The 24151-nt window shown below is 38.8% G+C and overlaps 1 protein-coding gene across 3 annotated transcripts in view; it reads left to right on the top strand.

Annotated features, from left to right (window-relative positions):
* The window catches only part of zgc:173742 (DNA topoisomerase I, mitochondrial), a 59382-nt gene extending 37008 nt beyond the window's left edge, over window positions 1-22374 (top strand). For all 3 annotated transcript variants that reach the window (XM_046864796.1, XM_046864794.1, XM_046864795.1), the window contains exons 14-20: window positions 1020-1205; window positions 2194-2262; window positions 13349-13463; window positions 18156-18283; window positions 19550-19644; window positions 19882-20031; window positions 22099-22374. In XM_046864796.1, the coding sequence (XP_046720752.1) occupies window positions 1020-1205; window positions 2194-2262; window positions 13349-13463; window positions 18156-18283; window positions 19550-19644; window positions 19882-20031; window positions 22099-22201 (846 nt within the window). In that variant the 3' untranslated portion in view covers window positions 22202-22374. The remainder of the gene's footprint in view (window positions 1-1019; window positions 1206-2193; window positions 2263-13348; window positions 13464-18155; window positions 18284-19549; window positions 19645-19881; window positions 20032-22098) is intronic.
* The last annotated feature ends 1777 nt before the right edge of the window (window positions 22375-24151 follow it).

Raw genomic sequence — 24151 nt, 5'->3', positions numbered from 1 at the left:
GCCGTTTATTGACGTTCCTGCTCTTTGGAAAGTCGCTGCAATGACTAAAATGTGTCCTCGTTTTTTTAAAGGCTTCATATTTATCCACTTTGGAGACCGTTTTCAGAAAGCTATGTTTTTCATAGACTGAAAGTACACAGAAGCCCAAAACTAAGAGGAAAATATATGTTTACAAGCAAAAACGAAGCACATGGAAACGGAGACTGTAACATAACGCACGTTATAGTTCAAAATCATTACTTCCGATTAGACGTCGACCGATTGATAGGTCGGCCGATTTTTTAGCATTTTTTTAATTAACCGGCATCTGCCGATTGTGCTGTAAATTAGGCCGATTATTAGGCAGACGCATCGTTCTGCGTTTTCATTAAAGAACATTACTCTCCCATACCAGCAGGTGGCAGTAGTCTGCATTCGGCATCCGAACAGGAAAACCGAAAGAGTAAGAACTGCGCATATATAAAGCAAGCAGCGTTTACACCTGCTGCAATCATTAATAACGAATTCATTAAGCTTTTTTTCAATTAGTCTGCGAGGTTGTAAAACACAAGAGCAAGAATGACAAGTGTCTGTGCATTTCCTCTTTACTCCGCCATTGTCTGCTTTCGTCAGTTCCATTCTTTTTATCTCGTTTGCCCATTCGCTAAGCTAAATAGTCAATCTGAGTTCTCTTTCTAACCAAACTGCTCGCCTTGAATTCGACATGCAGAATCAGCCGAAAAGCAGCGAACACCAGAAATAAAAAAATGTGTAGGAACCCTGTTTTTAGGGATCAGTAAAAACACTGGAATAGGCTGCAGCATTTATTGTTCGTTTGTATTAACAACCCCCAAGGTGTGCGAAGTGCTGTGTCCTCGCAGCATTACACCACCTCCACCACCTAAGGCCAGTCTAGATTGCAGGCTGGAATTGTAACACTTACATGCAAGTTAACTTTCTTTTAGATTTCTGTCATCATTTAGAGAATGTGACCAAGCTATTTTTTTGGTTTTGTTGTGTGTGTGTGTGTGTGCATGCAGCTGGCTCTGAGAGCAGGTAATGAAAAGGAAGAGGGGGAGACGGCGGACACAGTGGGTTGCTGCTCTCTGCGCGTTGAGCACATTACCTTACACGACACACTCGACGAAGAGAAATGTGTGGTGGAGTTCGACTTCCTGGGTAAAGATTGCATCCGTTACTACAACAAGGTTCCTGTCTCGAAAAGGGTAAGAGGCGTCTCATGTGTAATCCCTTTCCCAATCCTACAGCCGTAAAGTGTGTTCAGCCGCTCTGGTCCACTCAGGACCATACCGCCTCACGCTGCGAGTCAGCTGGAGGCCTAGTGTGGAAACGCACATTGAAATCCCCGCGTTGTATAAAGCTGCTCGAGACAAGGCTCTTTTTGCCCTAATAATATATATGGTAATTATTGTTTTGCATCTTATATGGTAATGTAATGGAGAGGAAATGTTTGCCGAGCGCTGTTTGAGAACACTAGCTTTCATTATTTAAATGAGAACATTTAAAAATGAAAAGTCATCAGGTGAGAAATAATTAGTGCCCTGCATATTTAGCAGGTTTATTCAGAGCGAGCGAGAGTTGTTGAAAATGTCAGATATAATTGAGAGGAGACGTAATTTGCAGCCGCCCGTCTTTCCTCCATCACGATGAATAAGAATCGCCGCTCTTGATCGTGGCATCTGGCGCCAGCCTTCTATGAGCGTGTCATATTAGCGTGTAATGGTACTCCGGCGGAGGAACTCGGTTATCAGAAAAGGTGTGCGTGTGTGTGTGAGATTGCTGTGGGTATGGCCCGTTTGTCTACGGGAGTGTATGGTAAGTGTTGTAATGATGTATGAAGCTGGGTGAGAGATGCACCACCCGTTAGGAGACTGACAGCCCACTGCCGAACCGCGTTCAATCATCGAGCAAAGTACGCCCTACCCAAAGTCCCCTGACTGCCTGACAGCTTTGTCTACTAGATGGTTGTGTTATTTATTTATTTTCCGTATTCTTTTTTCCCCCGCACACCGCTGATTAATTAGTATCGTGCATATTTTAGCCGTTAGCGAGCACGGATTCGAGGAGTTCTCAATTATATTTGACATTTCCACAAGGTTCCGTTTCCGAATAAACTCTTTCTCTGACTCTCTAAGTGGTGAAACCCCAGGTTTAATAAACATATTTATATATATTTTTTTGTCTGTCACACAGGTTTTCAAAAACCTCAAGCTTTTTATGCAAAACAAGCAAGAAGGAGACGACCTGTTTGATCGATTAAATGTGAGTATAAAGTGTTCTTTTCCCCCACCCCCCAACTCTTCTTTTCATAATTTTTCAGCCTTTTTCTGCAGCGCCAAGGTGCTTTAGGTGTCAGATCTGAAACGGGTTACGTGTTAAACCAAGTGAGAGCGTGCATTAGCATATATCGTTTGAAGTCCTGGCTGAGGATCTGCTCTGAGACCTGTCGAGAAGGAAAGTGTACAAAGGAGAGAGCGGTGGAAAGCCAGGCCAGCTTGGTAATTGTAAGTGTGAGTGCAGGGACATGGTAATTTGCTCTGTGCTGCTCTTTGGCACTGAAAAGCACAGCCTCACATCTCTGCCCTTTTGCCATGTAGCTCTGCAGAGATTAGCGCAAATCATATTACATGCTGCTTGTGTGGGACTGGGCAGATACCTGAGCGTAGCGGAGTTCGTGACTAAGATATATAACACTCGGCTGTTTCTGTGCCACTGTGCCAAAAGTGTGATTAGGGGGTTCAGCTCAGGGGGCAAGCATGTGAAAACCAACATGGAGGACGGAGCACTTGTTTATTTAAAAAAAAAGGGCACTGCTGAGATCTGGGAAAAGTTTATAGGACACTGGTGAGACCTGAGATGTAGTACGGTTTAGAGACAGTGGCATTGAGTAAAAGACAGGAGGTGGAGCTGGAGGTAGCAGAGCTGAAGATGTTGAGGTTTTCGTTTGGAGTGACGACGATGGACAGGATTAGAAATTAGTTTATTAGAGGGACAGCGCATGTAGGATGTTTTGGAGACAAGGTGAGGGAGGCGAGATTGAGATGGTTTGGACATGTGCAGAAGAGGGACGGGTATGTCGGTAGGAGAATGCTGAGGAGCCACCAGAAAGGAGGAAAACAGGAAGACCAAGGGGGAGGTTTATGGATGTGGTGAGGAAAGACATGCAGGTAGTTGGGTTAAAAAGGGCAGATGTAGAGGACAGGGGGGAATGGAGACAGATGAGCCGCTGTGGCGACCCCTAATGGAAAAGCCCAAATAATAATAATAATAATATGATGATGATTTCTACATAGATAAGCCGGATAACTAGCCTCTACTATAAGAGGCCAGAAGTGTTGACAGTATTGGAAAGGTTTCAGCGCACATGCAAGAAGGTATAAAACTCCTAGTGTGAAAGCAGAATATAGTGGTGCTCCCACCACACATTTCTGTTCCAATGAAACCCATTAATACACCTGCATACACACTGGGAAAAACACAAGCTTAATGCGATAACGATTCACATTTCTTGCATTGACATGCCTGGAAAAGGTCACAATTCGTCTTACAAAAAATATAGATTTGATTAGGTTCAACATCATTATGCAGAGCCAATAAAATGCAGTTAGCATCTGTTCAGTGCTATGTTCCTCCAAGTGCAAATAGCAGAACATAGTTCACATCTGAGTTCCATCAGGAGCTTTTTTGTTTTTTGTTATTCAACTTGAAAACATTCACAACAGTGCAAGGGGTACAAAAAGGAAACTAGAGTTAGCGCAGTATGACTGTGGCTACTCGTTCAGTACTGGAAATACGATATGCAGTGAGATGTTTTGCGCAACGGTCAAATCGCGGCACTTCCTGCCAACGCTAGCGATATGATTTTGTTAGCATTTTATGTACAGCTTCAACAACTTCTCTTAAAAGAAGAAAATCCTGAGAATTCCGTATATTGTGGGAGTGAATGAATGAAGGATGGAAGGAATGAAGGCATTTGTTAAAGTATGCTGAAATAAGTAGAAAACTTAAGTAGATCATATCTTAAGAAAATTTTTAGGCGTGCCTGTGCGCGCGTGTGTGTTTTATGTATATATAAAACGTATTTACGTACATATACATAGAACATTGTTTTATAAGAAATACAGTTATGAGGTAGTGAGTAGAGTTTGAGTCCTGGTGCTTACGACATGTTCTATTAGAGGTGTATTATCCAGAGAAATGAGATGAGACCGGCAGGGTAGAGGCAAGGTGGAGATATGGAGGCATAGGGCAAGTAACATGGTAATGCAAAGAGCATGGGACAAACTGAGTGCAGACGGGATGAAAATGTGGGTCAGAGTGACCATGTACAGTGTCTGAGATCATAATGGTCATATCTATTTGATCAGAGTTCAGTTCAGATGATGGAAGAAACTGGTCTTATAGTGTGACAGCGAAGTCTCCTGTAGTGTTTGTCAGTGGTAGAGTAGTAAACAGACCGTGGTTGGGGTTAGATGTGTAGGCAGCGTTTGGAATGGTAGCTTGCAATTACATATGAAGTGGCCATTAAAAAATCTCGCACATTCTAGATTGAAAAGCTTGTGCATGGCAGCATTTACATTGGGTGGTGAACAATATGTGGTAAACAACTTCCTTTAAGAAGCCTAGCAATGGGCTTGTGGTACTGCGCATTACGGCGACGCGGACGTGGTGTTTCACGTCACATTTTGTTCGGGAATTTTGGTGAATTCTGATCCAAGTAGGATCATATAAAGACCTTTGACCAAGAGATCATCATGTAACTGTGTGACCTCATCACAAAATCCAAAAATGAAGGATGCACTGATGACAGGATTGCATATTTAAACACTAAAACAAATATTTGTGAAATGATTTTGTAATTGCTTTAAGGGTCCTCTGAAAAATTTACTGACATTATGGCCGTGTTTAGAGAGAAAAAAAAAAAGTTGTGTACAGTAAAACCATTGCGCCTAAAACTCTCGCTAAATAAAAAAATAAACACAGTCGCGCTGCATTGTAAGCAGTATGAAGCGGAACCTTGATTATCATCTTCGTTAAAATTCAAAAACGGAGGATTAATAGCAACTTCCAGTGTTTACACCTTTGGAGAGCAGAGATCAGTATGTAATCAACATGCTGAGGCATGCAGTAATTAAATATTTGCTAATTTATTTGGGTTTTAGTCATGGACTGAATAAACATTAATCCAAAGCAGGAGCATTTCGTTCGGCTTTTTGAAAACAACCTGTCTGGTTCAAGTGCGCAGTGAGGATATTTACAGCTCGTCTGGGTGAACCAAAAGGCTTTGATATGCGTTTTACTTTTAAATAATTGTTTTGTGGTTTCTCATTAACCAACTAACAGTTGCCTGGTCTTTTTTTTTTAACGAGAGTTCTGGGTTTTTATAGGGATAACAAGGGCCGAGCTAGAAGGTATTGGGGAGAAGTTCATGGTACCAACGAAAAATGTTAAGGCTGCAAAACTCATTTTTGTAAACATAATAACCTGTAGGTATTTTTAGCGTGAACTCCTTACCATTAATTTAGGGATTTGCACCAAATATGTAGGTATTAACGGTTTGAATTAATGTATTTGTACATAAGTTTTAAGAGGCTGTATATCATACTGTATATTTTGAGTTCGCGCTCGCATTCTCCACCAATATGTAGTGATTTGGTCATATTCTTCACCAACAATGTGGGTAATTCCAATCTAATTGGAGTTGAAGTTCAAGCAGTTGATACATATTTCTTGCAAATACCTATATAGCTGTGTAGAACAGGGGTCTTCAACTAAAAATGCTTAATGTCCAGTTAATGAACCCTCCTCGCCAGCTGAGCTCCAGACATTTATATACACAAAAACATAAAATTATGCTTTTTTTTTTTTTTTGCCAGACTAAAGAAATTTAGACTAAATGTATAGACATTTTTATTGGACACATTATAAATGAATAAATAAAAGAAAAATCGAAAGTGCTTTTGTTTCTGCCGAACTGAGATTACAGATCATAAGTAATGAACGCGTTTAACTGGTTCAAAGAAAAACTAAACGGAAATCTCCTATCACATTTTAACTTCTCTGTATTTTCTCGAAATAACTAAATGTATCTAATGTTCAACATTGCTTTCTTGTCTCTATGCTTTAAGTTGCATTGGTCAAATATTATCAGCAGTATAATTCAGAAACACGAACAGGGAAATAAAGTGCCAGTGTTGGAAAAATGAAAAAGTGCACGAAACCTGTTATTTGTTCATCTGTACAGTTTCTTTTAAGTCCATAAAAATGTAAATAACCTCGAAGGAAAATGTTATAAAATCGTTGGTTGGGCTGAAAATTGAAAGCGTCTCGAAAAACTCGGTTTTCAGCATCAACTTGGCTTATTTTTTGAGAATGCCATTGGTTTTCACTCACTGAAAGTTTTATCTGTAGCTTTAGTGTCTTTAACGTATAATCAGGTCATTTGTAAACAGTGTATTCGTACCCCATTTAAACGTTTTCCTGAACCACACTTTTTTTTTTTTTGCATGTTTGTAAGTGAAACGTTGCACACCAAAGCCTTTTTGTATCAGTTGCCACTGGATGTTAGAACAATATATTATTCAACACTGCTGCCTAATGTATCCCACCTACAAACAGGTGCCATGACGAAGAGATAATCAGTGTTCTTCACTTCACAGGTCATAATGTTACGCCTGGTCGGTGTGTGGAAAAATGAAAAAAGCCCTTTTATTCATGCACCTTATCAAAAACCCTCCTCAAAACCTTTGAGGGCATTTTGAAAAATCTGATCCAAAATGGCTGTAGGTCAAACGGTTGAAGGAGAGCCATCGTGGAGCAGGCATGCGGGTCTCTGAGCTTCAGGAAGTCATCTAGCACAACAAATTTACAGCCAGGCACTAAACATGACAAGTTTATTTAAGATGGTTAATTTGTCCAGAATCCTGATGGGAATGGCGTGAGCTGCGATTCTTCCGTGGCTTCAGCCAGCACAGATGTAACCAGCCTTAAATTATAGTTGACACTCTGCACTAACTGCATTACAGGGACTGAGCAACCCCCAAAAAGAAATCACTGTCCGATTATTATGGAGTGCACTATATCTCTGTGTGTATGTGTGAGGAAGAATTGAGCTGCAGTATCTCTCGGGTCCAGATGTGTCCGTGATGATTCTGGCTCGTGTCGGTGTTCTGTCAGGAGTTCCAAGCCAGGGTCATTAACACAGATAAATACACTCCGACTAGCCGTGCTGGCTGATGCCAAAATCCACACGCAGTTCACATCTCTCTGCTTCGCTTTCAAAGTCATTCAAGTGAATTTGTGCTATTATAGATCTGACATACTGCATACACACACTTCATCGGAGAGCTACTTGACTGCACAGTGCGTGTATGTGTGTGTGAATGCGTGTGTGTCTCTTGTGACTGCTAGGTGGTCAGGTGTGAGGTGTAGGTGTTTGGAGGAGATACAGATTGCTCGAGAGCGTCTGTGTCGGACTCTACGGGTCGATCTGCACGCACACAGCTGCCGTCATTACGCTTTAGTCGCCTCACGAGCATCGCAACTGTGTTTTTTTCCTTTCTTTTTTCTTCCCCATTTCAGACTCAGACGGTGTGATGGCCCACACTGCGCTTTTAGGATGATCCCCAAAGTGACCATTCAGCCACAGTCTAAACAATCTCGCGTCCTCCTGATAGATACAGAATCCTAGTCTATTTGCCGTGTGTAAAAACAGTCAGTCTTTTGCACTTCTATTGGTTTCAGCTTTGTTTCAGCCTTTCCAGAAAATCCTCGGTCATCTTTAATCTCTCTCTTCAAGGTCTTGTTTTTCCAAAGCATACACAGAAAAAGTTTTACATTTGTATAAAAGAAGTCAAAAATATCGGGACATCTGACTTTTCCAGCTCTGTGTCTTTTTCTTCCCCAAACTGTTACCACAATGTTGGAGGCACATAATTTTATAGCATTCAATTTTCCCTTCACTTCAACTAGGGGACCCAAACCTGTTCTATCATGGCAGTGCCCCCGTGCACAAAGCCAGCTCCATGAAGATGTGGTTTACATGGTTCGCAGTGGAAGATCTTAAGTGACTTGCTATAGAGCTCTGACCTCAATCCTACTGAACACCTTTGGGATGAATTGAAATGCTGACTGCACTCCTCACCCTACATCAGTTCCTGACTTTGCTAACACCTAATACTTGCGGCTGAATGAGCACACATCTCCACAAGCGCACTCCAAAATGTTACCTTCCCATATAAATGGAGGTAATTATAACAGGAAATGGCCACTGAATGGTGAAGGGAATGTTCTAAAAGCATATACAAATATTGTGAAGTCAGATTTTTGTCCATACAGTGTAGTATATATTGATGTAAGATGTCTCGAAGTTCAAGTAGCTCAAGAATTTGACTGATCGAGATATTGCTGTAGAGCAAAAGCAAAGTGATTTACTTTTTAAGCATTTTTTTTTCTTCTAATAAAAATGTGAATATGTAACCGTGTGCATCCTATAGCCCAAATCACATTTAGAAACTCGACAAAAATGAAGGCAAAAACCATGTCTGCATACACACGTCAGGAATAGAAGTCCCCATGTCCGATATAATTACGTTCTGTGGCTAAAAACATGCCTATACTTTGCCATTTTATGCACAAAACACATGGTTGACGAATGAGAACCTCGGTTTGAAGTGCTCTACGCAGGTCTGGAGTTAATGGGTTATCGGTCTTCAAGTGCAGAGTCTGTCTATAAATGAACATGTTCATGTGACTGATCATATGCAAACAGACAAAGAGGAAAGGTCTTATGTTTGCCATACCCTGACAGTTGTGCTTCAAAGGAACAAACTATCTACTTGACAAAAACAAGATGGAGAGGTTTTTATTTAACTAGCCAAAGCTATCTTTTTGCGGAGATGGTAGAAAACAGCAGCGAATGCAGCCAGTCTGCCTAAAGATGTCTAAATCTAATTTACTCATGCAGTCACACTTTAATACATGTGTATATATACATACATACGCATGGCTGCGAACCTTATCAGTTCCATTTATAATCAGACATCAGCTGTCAAAACGTCAGCGGTGCTCATGCACTGCCGTCAGAAATAGCTCATCAAACACGGTTGACTCTCTTTCTGTCTCTCTTGCTCTCTGTGTCATGACAGGCTATGCATAGCGAATTATTACTGTAATTGTACCAAGGAGACAAGACTTATTGCCTTATCAGCCGTCTAATTAGTCTGGTCCAGCTCTGAGCCTGCACACTTTAAATTCAGTTTTTACTCGACCTCCTGAGTTGAGTAAACAGAGTCAACATTTTTGTGTTTCAGTTGTTGAGTATGATACGTTTTGTACACTTTTCTGGCTGTAAGCTTCAGAATCTTGAAGGATTGAATATAATTTTTCTGTGCACGTGTTTCAGCTGGTTCTTAAAAAAAATGTCTATACATTTTTTTTTTTTTTGTTTTGTTTTTTTTTTTTTTTTAAGCTAAAGTTGCAAGACTGTTGGTATTAATATTGAAATTTATTTAGAAAGAAGCAAGGAAGGAAAGAACTAAGGAAGGAGGGAATAACTGAACTAAGGAAGGAATGAACTAAAGAAGGAAGGAAGGAACAAACTAAGGAAGGAAAGAACTAAGGATGAAAAAAAACTAGAACTACCTAAAGGAAGAGGGAGGAGTGAACTAATAAAATAGAGAAAATATGGAAATAAGGAAGGAACGAACTAAGGAACAAGGAATGAAAGTATGAAGCAACTGATGAAGGAAGGAACTCAGGAAGAAATTAAGAAAATAAGGAAGGAACAAACTAAGGAACTGCCCAGCCATGAGATGTATCGTATCAAGCAGCAAGTAAAAAGTCAGTCCTTCATTTGATTTGTTGGAAGCAGGAGAAATGGCCAACTATAGGGATCTGATTAAGTTTAAATGGAAACTCTAATGGTTAGGGTACTGGGTCAAGACATCTTCAAAACAGAGGTTTTATGGGGAGTTCCCAGTATGCAGTCGTTGGACCATAATAGGCCAAAGACGGACAACACATTGAACATTTGAGCAGAGTTCTGCTCTGCTCCCTGTCATTCATGTGAATGTTACTTTGACATGTACAACGTATTTCATCAGTGTTGTAAATCATGTATACTCTTACATGACAGTGGTATTCCATAATATCAGTGGCCTCGTTCAGCGGGATAAGGCTCCCTGCCACACTGCAAAGAATCTGTGGGGGAGGTGCTGAATTTGATCCATGAAGGATCCTGACTACTTACAGGATCAGTTGCTGATGTCTTGATGCCAAATACCACAACATACCTCTAGATGCATTGTGGAGTCCATGCCTTGATAAAGCAGGGCTGTTTTTGGTGGAACAAGGAGAACTTATACTAATTTCAAACCATCGTTATGAAACCGCTAATGAAGATTTCATTAATACCGGCCTCCATATGTTATGTAGTCTGTTTTTGATCAGTTCAGCATTTGCTGAATCAGTCATAGAGAAGCCAGATGTTAGAAATCAGAGTCAACAGGGTGTAAGGGTGTAGCTAGATGGAGTGTCCAGATTATTGTTCTTCATAATCAAACACACTCATTTATTGTGAAATACTGTTGCCTAGGGCAGACTGCAAAACCTGAGCAATACGAGTTCAACCTGAGCAGTACGATCTTTTGGGGAGCAACATTATGCTTTTTTACTTGATAAATTCTTGTTTTTTTTTTCCCCCATTACCATTTTTTTCTTGTTTTCCTTCATAACACAATATTCATCTATATATTTTTTCTCTGCTGAAGATAATACTATAGAAATTTGAGACAGTGCAAAGTTCTTGGTCATGAAGGCTTTTACCTTCAGTTTTACCAGTTGGACTGGAGACTCCTTCCAAAAAAACGCTTACATAGAGTCAGAATATCAACAGTTTTTTTTTCTTTATCTATATATCGATGACTGTCTTGGATAAAAAAACAGCACATTTACTTTACATTCATGAAATCCACATGAATGAGTGCGTTCTATAGAAATGGTAATGTGTATGGACAGCATGTGATTTGAATGATATTTAGCCCTATTGATGGAGCTGCTGCTGGAGAAATAGGTTCAGTATCTTCTGACTGATTAGATCTAATGATTGTTATGCGATCAGCATTTATTATTCCTTGTGTGCCAGTTTAATAAATTAATGCAGTAATTTGCAGTCAAGCCACCAGTTAGAAAACTACATTTGATCAGTTTTAATGCATTGATGAATGTAAATTATGGTTTTAATCTGTCAGACATTTACCCAAAAACAATCAGGTTATTTTGTGCACAAAGTTTGGCAAATTGTGATCAAGAGCGAGCTTCTTCAGTCCTACTGATGAATCCACCACTTTTGTATACTTTCATTTGCATAGTACACATTTATGACTATGTATTAAGATAAATGAGTAATTTTACCAGTATCAGCTTCCTATTCTTGCCAGCGAACCTTGTTTGCGAGTCTAGAGGACTTCATTGTTCGCACTTAATGATGCTCATTTATCTTTTATGTCTTGGATTTTGAGTGGTTTATTATTTATGCAGTATAAATATAATCATTATAGAGGTCTTCAAATTTACAAATCTCATTTGGAAATAACGCACGTTTACACATTGCCACAGGTCGGTAGCAACACTGCGATACTGAAGCCTGCTTTATTTAGTTTACAATATAATATCTTTTTTTTTTTTTTTTTAATAAAGATTTCAGACTTCACACAATGCTTCATCATGAGCATCTTACATGAAGGGGTGAAAATATCATGTTCATTTTTAGATCTAACATAAGTTGTGTAATTCTCTCTCTCTCTATCTCTATCTATCTATCTATATATATATATATATATATATATAAAATCACAAAATGCTTAAAAATAATAATAAATTAACAAACAAAAGTCTCTCTCTCTCTCTCTCTCTCTCTCTCTCTCTCTCTCTCTCTCTCTCTCTCTCTCTCTCTCTCTCTCTCTCTCTCTCTCTCTCTCTCTCTCTCTAACGTTTATATACACTGGGCTTTTTGAAGCAAGATTCCGTGACTAATATATTTAGATATCAGTGTATGGTGTGTGTTGATGTATAGCTGGAATGCCAGGCTATACCTTAAACACTTTCTCTGAGGGTCTCCTAATCCCAGTTTAATCACTGAACACAGGGCTGAGCTCCTGGGACAATGAAACGGCTCTGTGATATTGTGATCTTGTGTGTCATATTGCTGTCAGTGGTAATGATTGTGTTCATATCTGGCACACAGAACCTGTTCTATTCTCACAGACTCATGCACAAGGGCCATCCATCCTAATTCTTATGGCACTTGGATCCTTGGGAAATAAATCTGAATTATTTTTTTTGTTACATACAATTAGCGTATTTTATTACAGTTAAACTTTTGCTGACGTTTTGTTGTCGATTTAAACTTGTTAGGCGTGAGAAAACCCTTTCAGTGTGTTTTATGTTCTAGTTTTTACCCTTAGTGTATTCACAGAGCATAACATTTGTCTAATGTTCTGCCCACTCTAGTTTAGGTTCTTATCTTCGCACTTGACTCCATTTCCCTTTGCTTCAGCTCTCTTTACTGCACGTCACAGGCATGACTGTGATCAGCTGATGTTTCCCTGGAAATCCTGAATGCTTTACCTTTGGCCTAATTCACATTTGTTTTCCACTAGGTGATGTGTACATAATATTTTTAGGTCATCAGTCTTTCCACAGCTCTGTTTAGCAGGTATTTTTAGAATCACTGGTACAATGTGTGCATGAATAGTATGGAGGCAATTTTGGAACACATCTCCACAAGGTCAAGATTACAACCAGGTCAGACTGTCATTGATGATTAGTATTAAGAAGGACTAGATTTGGTAGTGAAGGCATAAAGTGGCCCATCAATACCACTTGTAATATGAAGTTGCTTATTCTAGGGGTAAATCTGACCCCTAGAAGTTCAAAACAAAGAAATAACTGCCAATAATAACATTTAGTACCTAATACTAGTTTATAGAGCTCCGAAGCAAAAAAAGTAATTAAATCTGAATTTCCTATAAGGAGAAAAAAATATAATATATATATATATATTTCTCCTTATAGGAAATTCAGATTTAATTCCTTTTTTTTTTAGCTTCAGAGCTCTATAAACTGTTATCTTGGTAACTAACAATCTTTAAAAAAGTATTAGTCTAGTAACAATCTTTTCCCCCTCTGTGGCATTGTAGAGCTGCTGAAGTCCTAATTTTCAATCTCAGTGCAGCACTGCCATCTAGTGAAACCCGAATGAGGAGTGTTATTTTTGGAAACAAAACTTTTTTTTGCGTCTGTTTTAATCGTGTAGCCTAAGCAACGTTCTCTTTTTCTCCCTCTCCAGACTGCGATGTTGAACAAGCATCTGAGTTCCCTGATGCCTGGTCTTACAGCCAAGGTTTTTAGGACATACAACGCCTCGATGACATTGCAGCAGCAACTCAAAGAGCTCAGCAATTGTAAGTCTCCCACCGACTGTAATTAACACTGCGCCGGATTTAGAACATCCAATTTATACTTTGCTCAGCATGAATCATTCATACAGTACGACGGCAGTTTCCGGACTTGATTCAAATGCAACATGCTAATTAGGAAATGCTAATTCAGACGGCTGCTTGCAGTTGCAGTTCCTGTATGAGCATGCTTTATTCGAGACTCACTTTAAATTCAATCGCATATAAAATTTACATGGGTGGGGTTTTTTTTTTGCACAGTGATGTACCAAGGGTGCCAAAACTTTATTGCAAAATTTGTCATTTTGTTTATTGGTGTGAAAGTCATATTAAAACCGAAATTTATCCGTTTTTTTTCTCTCATCTTCACACTCCAATGTGAAGAGTTCAAGTGTCTTGCAACTGTCAAGAGGCAACCCTGTCAATCAAACTCAGAGGGCGGGTATTTGTGGTGCTTGCTGTGGCAGTGCTTCTGTTTGTAAATTTAGACAAGAGCTTGCTAACCAGGACAATTGACGTCTGATTTTGTTTCTGTTTCGGGTTTAGTTGCAGTTGGATTCAGTTGGATTGTGACCGAACCGGTGACTCAAACGGTCACTAAAAATCACTGAACTCATTGTTAAGCTCCTGAAATCACTTAAACAGTTTTTGCTTTGTGACATGGTGTATTATAATGCTGGATGTAGAGGGATGGGTACATTTCTGGCCTGGACTGCTGACAATAAGGCAGGTGGGTTAATGGATTTGTGTTGTGCTTTCGTCTGCTCCCATTAGGGGTCGCCGCACTGGATCATCCGTCTCCACACTACTCTGTCCTCTACATCAGTTCAAACCAACTACCTGCATGTCTTCCCTCACCACATCCATAAACCTCCTCCTTGGCCTTCTTTTTTTCCTTCATCCTGGTGGCTTCATCCTCAGCATGTTTCCAAAGCGTCCTACATGCGCATTCTCCTACCGATATACCCCATGTCCCCTCCTCTGCACATGTCCAAACCATCTCAATCTCGCCTCTCACTTTGTCTCCAAAACGTCCTACATACGCTGTCCCTCTAATAAACTAATTTCTAATCCTGTCCATTGTCGTCACTCTCAATGAAAATCTCTTCAGCTCTGCTACTTCCAGCTCCACCTCCTGTCTTTTACTCAATGCCACTGTCTCTAATCCATGCAACATCACAGGTCTCACCACAGTCCTATAAACTTTCCCTTTCACTCTTGCAGATACCCTTCTATCACAAATCACTTCTGCTATCACTCTTTTCCAGCGCATACCTCCACCTCTCCAGGCTCTTCTCAACCTGCTCCCTACTCTCACCACAAATAACAATATCATCCGCAAAGATCATAGTCCATGGAGACTCCTGTTTGACCTAGTCAGTCAACCTGTCCATCACCACTGCAAACGGGAAAGGGCTCAGACCCGAACTTTGATGCACCTCCCAACCTTCACCTTGAACCAATCTGTCATTCCTACTGCACACTTTGCTGCTGTCACACTGTCCTCATACATGTCCTAGGTCCATGGATTTGACATTCATTAGAGCAGGCTATGTTTTTAACAGTTTCTAACTGCCTTGTTTTGGTGATTCTTTGCCCACTGCAGCCTCAGGTTTTAGTTCTTGACTGGCAGAAGTTGAACCTGTTGTTTTTTTTTTTTTTTTTTTTTTTGCTTTTAGAGTCTGTCTGCCTCAAGGATCAATATTGTGTGCATTCTGAGATGCTTTTTTGCTCACCACAATCATGCAGAGTGGTTATATGAGTAGTCTTTGTCTCATCTCAGACCAGTCTGGCCATTCTTTATTTACCTCTGTTGTCTACAGGGCATTTTCAGTAACAAATTGCTTGCAGGATGTTTGTTCCTTCAGCATTCTACTAGAGACTATTGTGTGTGAAAATCTGTGTGACCAGCAGTTATAGAAATACACAAACCAGCTGATCTGGCACCAACAATCAAGCATAAATATTAACCAAAGATGCTGGTTCAAGTGTGAGTGAATATATTGGTTGCACTGCTGCAACATGATGGACTGATTAGGTAATTGGAGGAGTGAATGGGTATATGGGTGTTCCTAATAAAGTGGTCGGAGATTGTATAAATGCTCCACATTAACATGACTTCAGACTTTTAATAAAAGAGTACAGAACACTTTGAGTCGATTTGTTCCAAGCGCACAAAGCATGCTACTCAAAATTTGCTATTCAAAACCCTCAGATTTGCATGTATAGCTTTTAATAATTTTATAGTCGATCTGAGCCCAATTGTGTACCATAGGGTGAGATGGTGGTCCAAGGTCGAGGTAGTGGTCTTGCTTGACAATTGGAGTGATGGAAAGGAACCAACTCATTATAGTTAATGCTGTGCCTTATTGTGATTCTCTATGGAGGGACGCTGTTCATGTTTTCACTGTTGTGAAAAGGGACTCCTTGGTGGTGCAGGCTGTAACAAGACCAGTGATCACACAGAGATGATCAGGTTCTTTTCAATTCATTTATTTGTTTATTTATTATAATCTCGATTTACTGTAGTAGCTGCTGCTGAAGGAATAATTGACATTTACTTATCAGCACAGTGGGATAGAATTATGTGTCTGCAGAAAACAGTGAAGCATGGTGGAGGTTTCTTGCATGTTCGGGGCTGCATTTCTGTAGATAGTTTTGGAGATTCGGTTGGGATTAATGGTGTCCTAAGTGCAAGCAGATACTTATCCATCATGCATTACAATCGAGGAGGTGTCTGTTTGGGCCCCAAATTTATTCGGCAGCAGGAAAATGACCCCAAACCTACAGCCAAATTTATTTGTAATTTTAAACCAAAGTCTAGATGTACGAAGTGCTAACACAAGCAGCTGCTGAAGGGATAATTGCCATTTGGCTGTTAGATACTTTAATGGAACAGTTATCGATTAACACAACATCTTTTAAAGTACAACAAACTGACCAGAGGCTACAATCACTTCTGAACATAATTTTGCAGAAGACAAGAAAATTGATTTCGTATACGGGACACAACTTCTGTTCCATTTCTAAGATTTGAAGGATTGATGTTGGGAATCGTCAGTAGATTTCTCTCAGGATCGCTATAATGTCTGCAGCTTTAAGATCAACCAAACTCAAATATGGTGGTGTTCTACAATGATACAGTATATCTTCTTTTTTTTTTTTCTTTTCTTTTCTAATACCTGCTTTGCATCCTGTAGAAACCTTAATAACCTGCTGTCTGACTTAGAGCTGAACAACAAAACATCGTTCTCTCATGTGTAATAGCTTCCTTTGTCCATGCTGTCAAACAGATAAAGCCTCAAATGGCTTCGCACGCAGAACATGAACAGAGACTTCAATTTCACCCATCTATTCTGCTGTTCATCACAGAACACACAAACACACACTGTTTTTATCATTTGTATTCATGGTTTTATAAGAAGCTATATTACAATTCGCTCTTTATATATGCACAGTAATATTCAAAAGTTTCTCCTTCAGTGGTTTCTCTTTATTTGTAGTATTTTTAACATTGTACATTAATACTGAAGACATCACAACTATGAAAGAACATGTTTGAATTTATGTAGTAAACAAAACCGGCTACAACGGGCATGGCGACACAAATGTTAAACCCCAACCAGTCCCATACGACGAAGGAACAAGCATGCACAGGCAACTGCTGTTTGCAAACTCGTGAAGTTTAACAATAGGAAGAATTGGTTTAAAAAGAAGGTGGTCTCCTGTTTTGTATGGAACTGATTTGGGTTCAACATCGAACCAATCAATGCGATGTTTCGTCACTGTGTTGTTGTAGCCAAAAGTGGAAACACCAAATGCATGCAACAGATACCTCCAATAGTCTATAGCAATCAATAGTCTTTATTTGCTGCCGGGACTCCTTATGATTAGATGAGCAATAAATAAATAAGGGAAAGACATAGCAAGTGCAATCACACATCACAGAGAGAGATGGTAACCATTAAAACTGTGGAGAAAGAAGGTTTCAGAAAGTCGATTCAAACTCTGGAGCCAAGACCAGAGATCCGCTGCGGTAGACAACGTGCCCACCACAGCTTTGTTGGGAAATAGTTTACAACGAAATCAGTATGTTTAAAATGTATCTTGTGTCTGAATGTAATTGTGGTCTACTAAAATGATTTAAAATTAATTTTTTCTTATATTGTAATATAATACAGATATCGTCTGGACAGTGAAAAATATCATGATATAATTTTTAGCTCATATCGCCCACCCCTACTTTCACGGTTGGTGTGGGGTACCGTGCCAACTTCATGGTAATGGTCGGGAAAGAACCACATATAGATTATTAGCGTTGTTTTGCTGGAATCACAGATATCTTATGATTCATTCGAACTGAATTTCCAAAGTGTGTGCATGTGTGTGTCTGTGTGTGTCGGCATCTTCAGCATGGGCTTACTTTGCACTTACTTTGCCGCTGATGGTGTGTATTTGCTCTCCTGCACAATTAGCCGTTGAAATTATTCTGCATTTTTTATGAGCAAGCTAGTTACCTAGTAATTATTGAAATGTCTTGTGTGTGTGGGGGTGTGTACATGTGAGCTTTCTTTTTGTGTGTGCAGTACACAATGTCCAGGTTGACCTTTTAATTGTAATTTTTTTTTATTCCGCTAAAGATGATGAATTATTTATTATTAAGCTATTCATTGCTTTTTCTTTTTGCCTCATGTACAGGTTCAGAGAATTTGGTGGAGAAGCTGCTGTCCTACAACAGAGCGAACCGCGCGGTTGCAGTTCTCTGTAACCATCAGCGGGCGCCGCCAAAGACCTTCGAGCAGTCCATGGCAAACCTTCAGGTCAAGGTGTGAGCAGTCACAGAAATAGCACATGAAATAGAAATTAAATGTTAATACCTAGTGCACATTTCTGTTCTTGTAGCTAGTTTTTATGACACTGCAGTAAACAGGCTGAAGCCCTTTTATTGTTTTTGCCGGACTAATATATGGAAGTGTAGTATGTGAATAATCACATTCTAATACTTGAATTAATATGTAAATTAGGTGTTTTATCCGTAATGATAAATAGATGATTATTTACGTTCTTGGACTGGTACCTTAATGTGGACAGCTGTGACAGAGACTCATCTTACCGTATTTGTATTTTTTATTTTAATGAACAAGCACTAATTGCACACTGGCACTAGTCTGCTAATGTCAAATCGCACATTTTTAAAAAAAAAACTACAATATCGTGGACAATATATATAAATATGAACTAGTTAGGGCATGAACTAATAATGAGAGAACTTTAAGTATGATAAGTGTTGTGATTTCAAGTGTGATGAACGATCCTTTTAAGTGTTTTCACACGTTTTTTTTTTCTTTTTAGATTGCTATATTAATTGAATTGTAAGGAAAGAATGAATATGAATTTAATATTCATTCATTCAAATTGTTTCTCTAATCCATATACCATATGCAGCTGCGTACACAAATGTCATCAGATGGCACTGGAATGCTTTTGTAATTTCCACTGATCCTCCTAGACAGACGCACTAATAATAATACACAGAACCAGTTGATGGCCACTCTTGTCTAGATTTTGGAGTGTGATTGTGGAGATTTGTGCTCATTATCCCACAAGGGTGTCATTAAAGTCAGGCACTGCTGTAGGGTGAGGTGAGGAGGTCTGGGGTGCAGTCAGTGTTTTAATTCCTCCCAAAGGTGTTCAGGGTTGAGATCAGAGCTCTATAGCAGACTACTCAAGATCTTTAACTCGAACACTTGTAAACTATATCTTTATAAAACTGGCTTTGTGCACAGAGGCACTGTAATGCTGGAACAGGTTTAAGTCTCCCAGTACAAGTGAAAGAATAATGTGATGCTTCAGCATATACACACATCCTATATGCATCCTAGAGGCACGAATGGCTAAAAAAAAAAAAGTCAGGTGTTCAAATATTCTGTCCATGTAGTGTGTTTCTACACTGTATATATGAGAGATACAGTCCTGTCCCCAAGATAAGATTAGTCATGTAACTGCACGTGTTTTTACCGTGTGCTTTGTAATGCTTCGCATACGCTTCCTTGGTGCTGGATATGTGACTTACTGCGCCTCACTGTCCTCAGATCGCGAGTAGGAAAGAGCAGCTGGCGCTGGCGAAAAAGGAGCTGAAGCAAGCCAAGAAGGAAGCCAAAGGGAACTCGGACAACAAACTGCTGGCGTAAGTTCCCTTTCCGTTCCGCCCACCCCCTCTTGTTGTTCACTGAGGACATGAGCTAGAATGCACAGTATTCAGGTTATTAAAAACATCAATTGTTTTCTCATGTGCTTCAAGGAATTGGATAAGTTTTAATGAGGGTTTGTTCATAACCATGATTTTTTTTGCTCATCAATATTCAGTTTAAAGTGCCTCATGATTTTTCATTTGCTGTAATAGAACGTGTGTGTGTGTGTTTAGTGTGATAGAGAAGAAGAAGAAGGCAGTGCAGCGCTGTGAAGAGCAGCTGCTTAGGATGGAGGTTCAGGCTACAGATCGAGAGGAGAACAAGCAGATCGCCCTCAGCACCTCCAAGCTAAACTATCTGGACCCACGCATCAGCGTGGCCTGGTGAGGCTGCCGCTTTTCAGGCTTCCACACAATTTACAGTGCCCTCCGCTACTGTTGGCCCAATTGGGAAATAGAAGCAAAGAAGTCTGTGGAAAAACAATAGTCTAGAAACAAAAATACTGTTCATATATGGATATCAAACAATTGCAAACAACATGGATTTATCTAAAAATTTATATTTGTTAAATATATGTGTGGCACAAGTATTGGCACCTCTATTATTTCTTGTAAGTGAACTGCAGTTAAAGTATATTCCCACTGATGTTTTATTTATTTTTTAAGCACACGTGGGTCACTAGGAACAGGAAATTATTGTAAGTTTGAAATCATGACTGGCAGATTTACAGAGATATAAATATGAAATAACTCCAAATTCCCTTAGCAATAGCAAAAGCCTTTATAAATCTAATTTCCACCATCAATTGGCATGAAAGAAAAATCATCTCGTCCTTAGCAGGTCTTTACAATTAGGTAAATACAATCTTACACAGGCAACACGTGTATTACCTCGTGCCATTGTAAAATTTTTTTTGACAAAAATCAAACCAAAATGGACGAAACCATGTGCGAAATCCTTAGTACACTTTATGATTCAGTAGCTTGTACAACCATCCTCTGAAGCAATAACTCATTTTCTGTATTTAATTTAATCAGTAATCATGTTCAGTCTCTCAGATCTTATCACACACACATTGTTGAGGAGGAATGTTGGCCACTGTTCGTTGAAGTTTTTAGGCATTTGTTCATGCGCAGCTCTCTTAAGGTCCTAGCACAGCATTTCATTCTGTTGAAATAGTGGTGTGCTTGAGATCATTGTCTTGTTCTATGACCCAGTTTTAGCTGTTAGAGAGATGGACACACATTTGACTTAAGAACACGTTGGTGTTCATGGCCAACTCAATGATTGCAGGTCACAAAGTTCTTGTGTCTGCATAGTAAGCTTTAAATCATCCTTTGGCTAAAAACAACACCTCAGCACAAACAAACATGGTGCTGTGCATTGTGGACCAGATGTCTCTACTTTGGTCTCGTCTTACATAAGTTCAATTTTTGTATAGATTCAACTAGGGCTGCAGCGATTATTTTAGTTTTGCATACTCTACCAATTAGTCCATCGAGTAATCGGATAAGAAGTCATTTTTCTCCATAAAGAGCAGTGCTAAATGTACAATAGAAAACAAGACTCTCTTAAAATGAACAAGTTGTGTTCCTTTTTAGGATTGAAATTGCCATCTGTGTAAAAAAATGTAACCATTTAGCCATATTACATCAAAATACAAAGTAATTAAATAAAAAATAAAACAAAAATGAAAACAAAAAATACTAAACATTTTGAATTCCTTTAAAAAGGGTTAACGTGCTGTACGGCTTTTTTTTTTTTTTTTTTTTTTTAAGTTTGATGATCCCAAACTTTGGAAACGTTCTGATGTGGTGCATCAGTAATAATGGACCGTGGAGAAACACAGTGCTCTGGGTGTAGTAGTGAAGCATACATATTTTATCAAAGCAAAAAATTTGCCTCGAGGCTTTTTTGTATTCGAATCACTCAACTTACTCAAAGAATCGTTTCAGCCCTAGATGCAAGTTTTCAAATCTAAGCCATGCTGCTATGCTTTTTTTGTATTTAAACACAAAAAAAAGATGCTTTCTCCTGGCAACCCTTCTATTGTTCTCAGTCTTGCATTAGTTCTACTGTGAGAGCCGAAATTTACATTTGGACTCTTAAGTCCTGGAACGTTTTGATGGTTTGTTGCATATGAAAAAAGGGAAGATGCATGTATGACTAGCTGCTTCTAAACTTTAAATAAATAAATAAATAAATAAATAAATAAATAAATATATATATATATATATATATATAGATAGATAGATAGATAGATAGATAGATAGATAGATATATATATATATAGATATATATATATATATATATATATATATATATATATATATATATATATATATTTTTTTTTTTTCCAGAATTCATCCACAACTAAATTTAAAACCTATTTTTTTTGTGCAACAGATAATAGATGCTTTAATGTACATTTCATTGTGTCCTGTTTGTAGGTGCAAGAACATGGAGGTGCAACTGGATAAAATCTATAACAAGACCCAGAGGGACAAGTTTGCCTGGGCCATTGACATGACCGAGCCAGACTTTGTGTTTTAATCATGCACCATGCATTTCTAGTTCAAATTTTTAAATCTGTTCTTTTTTTGTAAAGGCACTTTTTAATATAGATTTTTTGGCAAAAATTGATTCTGTTTTAAAATTTAGTTCGTTTTTTGTGTTTATTACTTTTAGAAATCTGTTCACTACAATAAATGGTTCTGTTTTCTATATCCAGTGTTTCATAATCATTAGAAAGAACCTGCATCCATGAACATTACTGCTATTTGTACGCCTTTTATAATCAGGGTTTCCAAAAGTTCTGTAATAAATGGAATATTTACGTTTGAAACAGTTAGCAAATGTTCTAATGCAGTGACTTACAGAAGTGCTGTGTAGTATTTATAGATAAACATGGCCTCCACATGTACAAATAGGATAGATTTGGATTAAAATCCTGTTGGATAAGAGAGAGACGAGTGTGGGAGTTTGCACAGCTACACAAAGTGAACGTGTAGATTTTAGTGCTTCAGTGTTTATTGAAGAGGTGCGGCTTCGGATTTTGTTTAAAGAGCGTACAGCGACTCGGCTGTTAAGACAGCAGCATGCTGAGGGATTACAGGTCAAGACATGCTTGTAATTCGAGGGGAATTAGGACTAACGATGGGTTTGATCCGTGCGTTCAAGTGTTTATATAGTGGTGTGAAAAAGTGCGATCAGAAACATTAAAGTGTGACAAACATGCAAAAAAATAAGAAATCAGGAAATGCTTGTGTGTATGTATGTGTAAATATATATATATATACATACACACACACACACACACACAAGCTACAAGTACTGAAGAGAATGTGAAATAATGTGGTGTGGGAAAACAAGTTTGAGTCTGTACAGATCCCTAGGAGTTGAACCTGGAAGCAGTGACGAGCAGTTGGCAAGAATCCATTTGGTGGTTGTGTGTATTTCCATATGTCCACACAGAGACGCTGTACTCAATCACTCACTCACGTCTCTGTACAGAGTCAGGTGAAGCATTTATGATTTTAGACCCCTTCATCTGTCAGTATGCAAAACACATGTACTACACTTTCTTCTTGTTAGGGTTGCAAAACTGCAGATATTTTTAAGACTGGAAACTTTCCATGGAAATTAACAGGAAAATAACTGGGAATTTTAGAAAATAGCAGGTTGGTCTACACGTGGAACTTGAATGGATTTGAAGAAAAAAAATCTTGCAGGATAATTTTGGTTACAACCAGATTTTATGCAAATTTCAGTTGAATTATCCTAATTAAATAGACACCAAATGTAAAAAAAAAGTCAATTTTGGCAAGTATTCACATAATAAAAAAAAAATTCATAAATATGTTAAAAACATTGTGCTGTGTATAAGCTGTTGTGTAACAAAATTATACACAAATCAAAGTCCAAAATGTCATTTTTTAACCTGTATTACTTTGCATGCAAGTTAGTTCATAACCGAACAAAATGTTTTTGTACATGATACGGTTTATATACGGTTCCAATTTGAAATTTCCAAAATTCCCCAGATGAAGTTCCCGTTGAAAGTTTGCAGAGATTTACTGGAAATTTTCTGCTCTTTTGCAACCCTACTTCCTCTCGAGTACCACAATGGTGTGATCACTGAAGGGGGGCCGGGATAACGAAATCCACTGGTCCTTGTTTGAGTGGTTACTTTTCGCTGTGCTAAATGTATCTGGATAAACTGCACTGGTACGGAATATCGAATTCTTTAGCTTCAGACTTGTGAGCCAATTAGAAACAAGTGAGCGGGACTACAGATTGATTGTTTGTTAAAAAAAGAAATGCCTATCAAGTCTATCTCAGATAAGCCTTTTGTTAACAGACTTACATTAGTGTTATTGTGGTGAAATTCCCTTGATTATGGAATCATATGAGCCATTAATGCTCCCCAATTTTAAACACTTAGATTTTATCTGCACAGTATTAAGCAATAATTCAGTGGGTGATTAAAGAAATTACAGGAAC

The sequence above is a fragment of the Silurus meridionalis genome, chromosome 13 (genome assembly GCF_014805685.1).
Source record: "Silurus meridionalis isolate SWU-2019-XX chromosome 13, ASM1480568v1, whole genome shotgun sequence".
NCBI lineage: Eukaryota > Metazoa > Chordata > Actinopteri > Siluriformes > Siluridae > Silurus > Silurus meridionalis.
This window is presented reverse-complemented; position numbering and strand designations above follow the sequence as displayed.